This window comes from Rhipicephalus microplus, chromosome 7 (assembly GCF_043290135.1).
Source record: "Rhipicephalus microplus isolate Deutch F79 chromosome 7, USDA_Rmic, whole genome shotgun sequence".
NCBI lineage: Eukaryota > Metazoa > Arthropoda > Arachnida > Ixodida > Ixodidae > Rhipicephalus > Rhipicephalus microplus.
Genome location: NC_134706.1, coordinates 48,143,897 through 48,154,720, shown reverse-complemented (window position 1 = coordinate 48,154,720; position 10,824 = coordinate 48,143,897). Strand labels below are relative to the sequence as shown.

General features: G+C 44.5%; 1 protein-coding gene across 5 annotated transcripts in view; it reads right to left on the bottom strand.

Moving 5' to 3' along the window:
• Positions 1–497: 497 nt before the first annotated feature.
• LOC142767445 (uncharacterized) overlaps positions 498–10,824 on the bottom strand; it is a 51,258-nt gene continuing 40,931 nt past the window's right edge. For all 5 annotated transcript variants that reach the window (XM_075869116.1, XM_075869118.1, XM_075869117.1 and 2 more), the window contains one exon: positions 498–2,718. In XM_075869116.1, coding sequence (XP_075725231.1) covers positions 1,482–2,718 — 1,237 coding nt within the window. In that variant the 3' untranslated portion in view covers positions 498–1,481. The remainder of the gene's footprint in view (positions 2,719–10,824) is intronic.

The following is a 10,824-nucleotide window of genomic DNA, read 5'->3' as shown; positions in this document are numbered from 1 at the left end:
TACCAATGTTTCCAGAATGGAATGCCTTCTTCCAAAAAAAATATAGGTTGAAGAGCAACAAAAATATTTTAGAATGATTAAACATGTGAAAAGTGTGAAATTTTTGTCACCAGTTGGTAAACACTGGAATAAAAACACTATACATGCAAAAATATTCGAAACATAAAACATTCAGAATACACATTTTGTAGATAAATGACCCAAAAATAGTATAAAAATAATTAATGTTATACACAATGTATCTCTTCACATAGACAAAGAAAATCAGAACCAAGGTGCTGCTTCATTGCTCACGCTATGCGGTGAAGCATTGCATGGTTTTCGAGAGACACAAGTGTACTCGTGCACTCTTATTAATAAATTTTCATTGTCTTACGATAAGAGTCTCTCGGTATTCCCATATAGATAGAAACCCGTGATGCGAATAATTCCTCTATAAATGAAATGTCCAATGAACTTCGCTATTTCATCTAGCGTCACCTCTTTCTATGAGCCACTTCACTCCGCATAGGTTGGCGTTCCGATATATGCATCCAAGCATATTCCTTTGCATCTTTCCGCATATTGTAATGAAAAAGGACAATATCGCGCGTATAGTTCAAAACTGTTTCGTACTGCTTCATAGTAAAGGGCCAAGATGTGCTCCGGGGGCCTCTTGCCGTTAGGAGAAGCTCTGCAGCCAGCGCCACCATACCGCGCCCTAGCAAAGTGTGGACCACGCACGTAACTTGAGTAGCTTGTGCACCAAACTATCGGACTATGCGTTCATGATCAAGATAGTCATAAACATAATTCACGCAAAGAGGCATTTCACGTACGGTGTGTAATTGGTCGTGTGTTTGAAGAGTCTTTTTTTCATATTTCGACAGTCAGAAAAATGCTACCACAATATCTGATTCAGCGCTTGAATCTACAGTTCAAGTTGACGTAGTTCGACTCTATGCATGATTGCCTTTTCTTTCTGTGCTTAAGCACGCAACACAATCTTCGCAATGAGTCATGCGCAGCGTTTACTCGGAACACGAATCGAATAACAGTAATCGTAACTTCAGGATAGCCCTGCGTCTATAGTGGAAACATAATTCACGAGTCAATACTCGCGTTTTGATCAAGATAAAAATTAATATATGAAAACATGTCTTCTAGACCAGTGATCAATCACAACGCGTTATTGGTTTCTTATAGTGTAAGATAAATAAAAAAAACGCCACACCCCGGGCATTTCTGAAAGGCGTGGATAAAAATACGAACACGGCGTGGCGGATATAACGAATTCATAAGCTACGTAACGCTTTTTTTACAACTGACCACTCCATAGCAGCGCTCAGAAAATGATTGCGTATTGTAATTATCTTTCCACTAGTATGAGATTCAATTAAAAAAAATTGGCTGTTTTGTCTAATTAGTGGCAGCGTCAAATTTCGTAACATGGGTGGGGTTTTCTGGTCACGGGACAGCTTTTCTTGCGGGAACGAAATAATTTACGGAGTCCAGTCATCGTAGCAAGCCTTGGCTTTGACGTTAGGAAACACGAACAAGCCCATCGACCATGCCGGTAGGCTGATGATGGTGTACAAGAGCTCTTCCGGTTTAGGATCCGGAGGATCGGTTCCATCTTCGCCAGCCCAGGACAGCGCTTCGCCGTTCAAGTACACTTCGGAGCCTCCGACATCCGAGGCAGGCGTGAGAACCCAGCGCAGCTGTTGCTCCCACTGCCTCCGAGATCCGGACTTCTTCAGCTTGGCCCCGGTGTCGGCAAGCCGAACGCCGTACATAGCCAGGCCACCCGGGTAGTTGCGGGCACAGTGGACGTAGATACGAGTAGCGGGATCCTTGAGCTTCGGTCCATCAATGGTCAGGACTTTCTGGCCGACGTGCTTCGTCAGCAGAAGGGATACCCAGTAGTCGGCCGTCGGCCTGGCTCCTTCTCCGGCTTCGTTCTGTACTACGATCATGGATTCGGCCGTGGTTCCGAGTAGAGAGTCTTTGAGTACCGCCGCGATGCCTCTCTTAGAGGCCGCGCCGAAGGCCTCCGTCCAGGCCAGCATGGAGGCGAAGGTACCCGAGACGCCCTCGACGTAGCCGGGTGTCGTGGAAAGAGACGTCAGCCAGATCCTCGTGATTCGAGGCGCCGCCGTCTCTACAAGGGCCTGGACGCTCTGTAGCTGCGAGTCGAAGCGCTCCATCACTGCCGGGTTCAGGAGGTCCTTGACGGTCACGTTGGGGGCATCGTGGAGGACGTGTCTGAGGGACACGACGTCGACAAAGCGACCACGGCCCTTGATGAAGCGTTCTAGGTAGCGCAGACCGGCCCTGCGCAGCGTCGACACGCCGGGCCCGACCAGGGGTGCCGGGTAGAAGGAGACCAGGTCGCGTAGGGCCTCGTACTCGCAGGCGAGCGCGTACGGGCTGGGTCCGGGGCCCGGCCAGTTCTCGGCCACGGCCTCGCCCAGCTGCCACATGAGCTTCGAGGTGAGGTTGTGGCGCTCGCTGAAACGCATCAGCAGCGCGGCATCGCGCAGGTCCCAGCGTCCGAAGACAGGAGACGACGGTTCCACGTCTTCGAGTCGGTGGGCGTTTAGGCTGAACAGGAGCCGCCAGTCGCAGCGTTCAACGAAGTGGTTCAGGGCGATCCACTCGGAACCCATGAGCGGAAATCGCTCGCGGGTGTTTGTGCTCGCAGTGTGGAGCTGGCTGCGCTGAACGACGAATGGTCGGCTGCCTCAAATAGACAAAGATGTGGCAAATGTTAAACGACGAGCAAGAGACAGAAACACAAGCGAGTGATGGTAAAGCGTGTGGCAAAGCTGAACATGATTTCTTGAGTCAAAAACGTGAATGGCCCGGATGTTCATCGTGTAATGACTCTAACAGCGCCACTGAGAATAGTGACAATAAGAAAAAAAATTACCCTGCGCTGAGTGACTACTGAATTGTTTTTTGAAAAAAAAAACAGAGTGCGGCGTTTTTTCTTTCTAAAAGAGCCTCATCCAGAAACCACAACTGGGCTATATTTTCAGGGAGCGTAAAACATGCCTTAATAGTACTTACTTTTAAAACAATTTTAATTAATATGGGTGAATTCTCCATTGCAGCGCAAACCGAAAAGCGTATAGTTTCCAATAGAATGCCTAATTTTTCGTCTCTTTCAAACAAACACAGTGAGGCCCACCAAACCATCATTGCTTGACCAAAACAAAACATCATGTAAAAAACAGTTAGGTAAAACAGCCGAATGCTATTCATCTCTTAAATTTATGACCTAGTTGGTTTTTTATCTTGCTTTCGTTGCACTATTAGTTTTTCTATAGGGCGAATCAGCATTACTGAAAGAAATCCTGCTGTATAGGGTAAAACTTCAGTGTCAAAAGTGATAGATTATTCTATTCTTTATTTTGGAGTTTCATGCTGTATTATGTCGTTCTTTTGCTTTGCTCCAAGACAGTATATTTTGAATATAGTAGAATACAGCTGAAAAAGAAATAGTAGAAATCGATCTATTCCTTTAGGTATTGAACAACAGCTGAATCAGCTTTTTGGGCCTTGAATTGATGTCACGAACAAGAGAACACTGCCTTCAGTGGATAATGGCACGCCTTTTGCTAGACGGACCACTCGCTTCATAAGTTAGGATTAATAGCAATGATTAGAATTGCGCACAAGTCTATCCATCGTCACTGAACCCATTAAGTAAAGGACGGCCCCGATGAAAGCCAAAGAGTGGTGCCAGCTTTGTAGCAAACTATTGCTATATATCGTTCATTCACTGCGATTTAGACTTCTTTGATGAGCCAATTCATGCCCAAATGAAACGTCTCAATATATGCGAGTCAAATGCAAATTTTACTTTTGAATATTGATGAATACTGATGTCAGTGATTAATGGTTTACACATCTTAGTCGCAATGTGGTGATAGTTATAGCGCGAGAACAAAACGACGACACAGAGACAAGGAGGACACGATGGACTGTGTCTTCTTGTATTCTTGCCTTCTTGTCTCTGTGTCATCGCTTTGTTCTCGCGCTATAACTATCGTCATGCCATACCAAGTAATTTGCTGAGAAATTTTGCTGATATGAGCGCCATGTAAAAAAAAATGTTTGATAGAGCCTGACCATATGTTCAGTATAGCGAAATACTAAGTTTTTCTCAGTTTCAGTTAAAGTGGACTTTGCCCTTTTACAACAAAAGCTGTTGTGAGCGCATGCCTACAAGTCGGGTCTCACGCAGCGCCGTAGTTGTACGCCGCCGTCGCTGGCGCTGCTGCCGCCGCCGCAGGTGTCCGTAACCCTATCGCGCGAAATTAGAAAAACAAATCTAGCACCAATGACACAGTAGGGCTCGAACCCGGGTCCACTGGGTTCCAGCCAAGTATTCTACCACTGAGCCACGCCGGTGCTTGGGACTTGTTGGCAAACTAGCCTTAGGCCGGTTTGATGTGGGGAAAGCAATCGCGTTAATATGACCTATAAATCGTTTTAAAACAGCGAAAGAACAACCAGTCGTGGCACAATGCGAATAGCATAACGAGTGGGTCGTCCAATGCTCGAACCCATTACAAAAGATTGTTTTTCTTCAGCTATTAACTGTGGCGCTTATATTCACTTCAGGCAAAATTCCTAATCGTCGCAAACCACTGCACGAACAATTGGCACAAAATTCCTGGGAATAGTTCAGCGGATACCACGCTTATCAGACGAATGACGAAAAATAGCATAGGGAATACCGGCCTACTACCCTACCATTTTTATTATTAATACCATAGTGGGCACCAAGCAAGTGTGCTTGCAGCAGTTACCCAATGACACCAAGCAAGTGTGCTTGCAGCAGTTACCCAATGAGTGTTCAGAAAAGGCTCTGAAAAGTCGCTCTTCTATATAGCTCTCGCTTTTACTGTGCTGAGCCTTCCGCGCAGGCCTGGCATTTTTAGAGAAACAAAAACGCCACATTTACATTTAGCAATGAGTCACCAAAACTCTGCACGTCATTCTTAGCTCTAGTTGATTTTTTGCCCCGAGACGCGGCAAGTAACGTGATTTTGATCGGCAGAATTTGCAACACGAGCAACCAATGTATCAAATCCACTCGCCATAATGTGCTTGTATGGCTTGCATGAGGTGCTTATTGCTATAAGAAATATTTCTAGTTGGACAAATTAGGTATTAGTAATAAAAAAGCCAGTTTCCATAACCAGAGAAAACAAAGCCAAGACAAGCAGAATTCATGGCAACCCGAAAAGGTTGCCACGTTAAACGCGCTGGGAGTAACCTTTTTGGTTTTAGCCAATGTCTAAGAAAAAAAAATGTCCTGCTGAAGTGTTACTGACGTCTGTGACAATAAATTTTCTATACAGGAGGTAAAGAAATCGCTGCAGTGGAAATTATTGCCCACAAGTGAAGCTGTGCCAACCGCAAGCAGCAGTCATCTTACTAGAGGCATATTGAGCTGTTGGCGTCCACCGATTGAGAAGGAGCATTTTCCACGCAGGCCCGACGAGTTTAACGTGGCAACCTTTCAGGGACAGACAGTGCTCAATGTACATCCTTGTGTTACTTGTTTTTTTTAGTTAGCCTCGCATTCAAGGCAAATTTAATTGGAGATTAAAGCACTGAACTGGTCTATGCGGATTATTCCTTCGGAAACAACTATCTTATAAATTTTAAATAACGTAGCCTTTATACGAACAAATCAATGTCATTTGATGCCTAAGTGGGCGCCACCAGAAAGTAGCACGTTTCTGATATCTTTGGAGGGCAAAAGTTGGCTTCACTACTGCAGGCAAAGCATTGTGGGAGCTTCCACTCCAGCAATTTTTTTAAACCTTCTTCGTGGGAACTAGACTCGAAGCACATGCAGTAAGAAAGTCGGCGCTTGCCGCTGCTCTAGTACGGCGGTGCCACCTCTCGTTTAGTCTTTGGAATGTCATCTGGATGCCGCTACCTATATATAATGAATATATAATGAAAGATGCGAGATGGCGGTACTTGGAGTGTTCGCTAGATGGACGGACAGATGGATGGACGCACGGATGAACGGACGGATGGACATGGATGGAAGGATGGATGCACGGACGCATGGACGGGCGCACGAACGGACGCAGGGACAAACGGACGGTCGCAAAGACGGACGCACCTTCTCAATCGCCAAACGCCTATAACTCACCATGCCCCTAGTAAAATGGCTGCCACAGCCGCCATTTTACGGTCGGCATGGTTTCACTCGCGAACAAGAATTTCCACTCCAGCAACTTCTTAAATTTTTTTGCGAACTTCTATCTATCTATCTATCTATCTATCTATCTATCTATCTATCTATCTATCTATCTATCTATCTATCTATCTATCTATCTATCTATCTATCTATCTATCTATCTATCTATCTATCTATCTATCTATCTATCTATCTATCTATATCCGCGTACGACTTTTAGCTCTCCTGACCGTTTCTTTTAAGTTATCGATACCAAATTCGGTATGGCATACCATGACTGTATGACGGGCATAATTGACTAGTCTTAACATGATTATCATGACTTGAACGTCATGATTTACGTGTCATGGTCTTGCTTCTGTTGCGGACGTTTCGCTCACATGGCATGGTGAAAAGCTGGTATGGTTTGATGACTTTATGGCGAACACAATTGTGACAGACCCTAACGTGGAAATCATGACATGCATGTCATGTAAGTCATGAGTGATGACTACACGCCACAGGGTGCACTCGTGGTTGTTTGGCTGTCTTCACATATACCATGTTTGGTATTACAGGACGAGAAAGCATGACAAAAGTATTACTGGTGCAAACATGATAGTCATCTGATGCCTGTCATGTAAAAACATGACTACATGCCACACTCATGAAGCCCTCCCGGCTGTTTCGCTAGCTTCACATATACCAAATTTGGTATTACGGGACAGGAATGGACGACAAAGGTACGTGACAGGTGCAAGCATGATAATCAGGAGATGCATGTCATGTAACAGCATGACTACATGCCACACTCAAGATGCGTTCGTTGCCGTTTCGCTAGTTTATCCTATTCCAAATTTGGTATCACTTGACGCGAACGGACGACAACGGTAAATGACACGTCCAAACATGATAATCATGACAAGCATGTCATGTAACATGACTACATGCTAGGCTCATAGTGCGCTCACGGTCGTTTCGCTAGCTTCATATGTGCAAAATTTGGTGTTACGTGACGTGAATGGATGACGACCGTATATGACTGGTGCACACAGGATAATGATAAATTCCTTGTGATGTAAAAACATGACAACATAACATGCTCCTGAGGCGCTCGCGGTCATTTCGCTAGCCTCACATACACCAAATTGGTTATCGCGTGACGCGAACGGATGACAAAGGTAAATGACACGTCCAAACACAATAATCAGGACATGCGTGTTATGTAAAACATGACTACTTGCTACGCTTATGTAGCGCTTGCGGCCGTTTCACTAGCTCGACATATACCAAATTTGGTATCACGTGACGTAAATGGACTACAAAGGTAATTGACACGTCCAAACGTGATAATCATGACGAGTAAGTGACGTGCAGCATAGTTTACGTTCACCTCGTAACGTTGTGCCAATTTTAGAGTGACCTATCGACTTTAATTCCTCCTCCATGCTTCGCTTATCATCGATTTCCACTGTACGAGAGATCTGCCAATTTTTTAAACCTCCGTGGTGTAAACATAGCAGTATCAGCAGCACGTGTTGTTTCCCAAGAAACTTCCAGTTACTTCACTCTCTAACGCTGATGCAGAAAAGTGGTTTTTTTCTTTAATCGTGCCAAAGAAAGGAAATGCTCTTTTTCCACTTTGAGGTAGCAGCAAAGCTCTTAAACATAACGACGAACTCCTATAATGTTATGCGTAGCTTAGAAGAAATTGTATTTGAAATATTTGGCCAGATCAAGGGGAGAAAAGTGTTGAAAATGAGCTAGTTACTCGCTAAAGCATTCGTTCCTTGCCAATGCTGCTTAGCTATGCTGGTGCACAAAACCGAAAGCCGTCTGGCAAATCTCTGTTTGTAAGCTGCGAACGGGTCTTGTCGTTTTTACAGCGTTATGCTAAGAGAAAACAGCATCGGGACCGCCCGAGCCCCCAAAGTGCTCCGCATTTGATATAATCATCAAGTCACTTGAAGAACAAGAGGAAGACGACTTCTCCTTGGCACGAGCGCACACTCAGTCTGCTACAGATGACTATTCCATGCGCGGTTTTGCCACCATTAAGCAATGTTACACGAGACAACGACAACCCCGCCGCAGTGGTCTAGTGGCTTAGGTATTGGCTGCTGACCCGCAAGTCGCGGGATCAAATCCCGGCTGCGGCGGCTGCATTTCCGTGGAGGCGGAAATGTTGTAGGCACGTGTGCTCAGATTTGGGTGCACGTTAAAGAACCCCAGGCGGTCGAAATTTCCGGAGCCCTTCACTACGGCGTTTCTCATATTCATATGGTGGTTTTGGGACGTGCAACCCCACATATAAATCAATCAATCAACGAGACAGCGACAACGTGCGACAGCCTGCGCACCTATACTTACTCCGAACTTAAAAGGACGCCTGGATTGAGAACGAATGGTGCACGCCCGTCTTACGATATGCGAAATTTTCTGCCTCTCGAACCAAGCGCGGTTCTGAGCCCGATCGTGTTCACCGGTGGTGCACCTACTAGAAACGCGTTTCGGAGACCGGCTGCCTGAGTTGAATACTAAATGGGAACAGACTCACCCGCCTCACCGCTATGGCATCACCGTTACGGCGAACTCAACAACACGGACGTGAGTGGAATTGAACAGCGATCGTGAGGGCACGAGGTGCGCAGAAGAGAAATGGATAAAAAAAATTTCTGTCGGTTTATGATCGCATTTGTTGAACAGCGGTCCTTGAGAAACAGCGAGCGAACAAGGAAATTTAATATAAAATCGAACACGAATCAAACAGTAATCGTACTGAGGCGAGCACAAATACGTATCAAATATGCAACTTCGAAGAGATTTCGAATAGCGAGGCAACCATTTTAAAGACAGACCTATAATTATAAAACTTCTCATTTCAAACAAATATTCCCAAACTTCAACAAAGTAACGTTACCCCTACGTTGACCCAACAAAAGATACAGTTATGCATACTGTGGTAACGTAAAAGGTTGTGTATAGCGCCTTCGTGGTATTTGTTTGCTGTATAGGGTGAATGCAGCAGCAACTACAGTACCCGAGAGGATACTTTGTAACCAGCTTTTGAATAACTCTATGACCTTAAATTTAAATGTTTGATGAGTGAACATCATGATATTATGATATTGACTATGGATTGACGACACATTAGCTTCGGGGACACTGGAGTTCGTAGCGAAAATTCCTTCCTAAGTATGGTGATGAGTAACCGTAAAAGCTTGACCTGCGTACATATTGCTAATTCAATCATTAAAACACCACAAGTGATCCTTCGCACTTCTGGCATGTTCTGTCGATGTTTAACCAATAGTTTTTATTTTTTTGAAAAATTATTACAAAAATATTCAGTAGTCGAATATGCATCATTCGACTCGAGTACCGATTCGAATATACCGCTATACAATTCGTTAGTCTACACTGTCGAATATTCTTACATGCCTAGTTATTAGGTAGTTGTTATTACAAGGTTATTTTTTGGTTATTTTTCAAGTCCTTTGGATTATTTTTGTTAGAAGTTGAAAGCACCGTTAAGTAGTCTGCCATTTGATCGTCATGTCAAAAACCGTTGTTCGATAAACGAATGCCTCATTTCCTATATTGAAATAACACGGTTCCGCCAACGCTTTATTCCAGAACAACAAGATGGCGCCGACGACAAAGATGAACGACGCAAAAACTGATGATGGTTATTTACATTTGAGGAAAATGAAGTCTAATAAATGCTTCCAATAATTATAGTATTTATGCACTGTACAATATACTGTAATTGTTGTGTTTGTAACTATTGTCTACTTGCAATGCAATGTCGGCCAATCACTGTGGCCATGTAGAACTTAGTGTTTTTGAAGCTGCTTTAAGTAGGTTTTACTGTGGCGCTTTCATTTGTGTAACCTTGTTTAGAATGCGGTAGAGAAAGACCCCCCCTCCCCCTTCTCCCGGTCCGGTGGAGGCCTTTGTGCAGAGCGGAGCTCTGGACAAAGGCCTCCACCCAATTTAGTTACTAATAGAAATTACTAATTAATGTTTATTCTCTCTATTGCTAGGTGTCGTCTAAATATGACACCTGGAAATATTACCCACTCAGCTAGGACCCTGCCGAGTGCGTATGTACACCGGCTTCGGAAGCAAGGGGGAAAAACAAAAGTAGCAACGAGAATGACGGTGGCGATGGGGACAAGTACCAAGAAAAGTCCCTAGCATCTAAGCCGGTCCGACAGTCAGCCCTTGAATGCGAGACAAAATGGGTCTTGAAACGTAGAACCAGCTCTTCATTTTATTATTAAAAACCAAAGACTTGACCCTGTTTATTCGTATGGCTGTGCTATATAGATCATTTTTTGTGCGTGTAACTCCACGCAGTGATATAAGATGTCAGCATGTTCCTTTCCTCCCATCCCTTCCTTTTTTTCTCGTCCTCAGTTCTTTCCCTCCCCCCGCCTTGCTATCCATGGCTAGGCGATAGATGAGTGGTTTTTGGCTGCGTTCCCGTCTACACCAAGTGACATGATGCGACGACGACGACATCAACATACGATGACAGGTAGGCCCCTACCGTGTACAATCATTTAAAGTATACATTTCACTCCAGTGAGGAAGAAATTTAATTAAAAATGGAGGTTTCATTTTACACG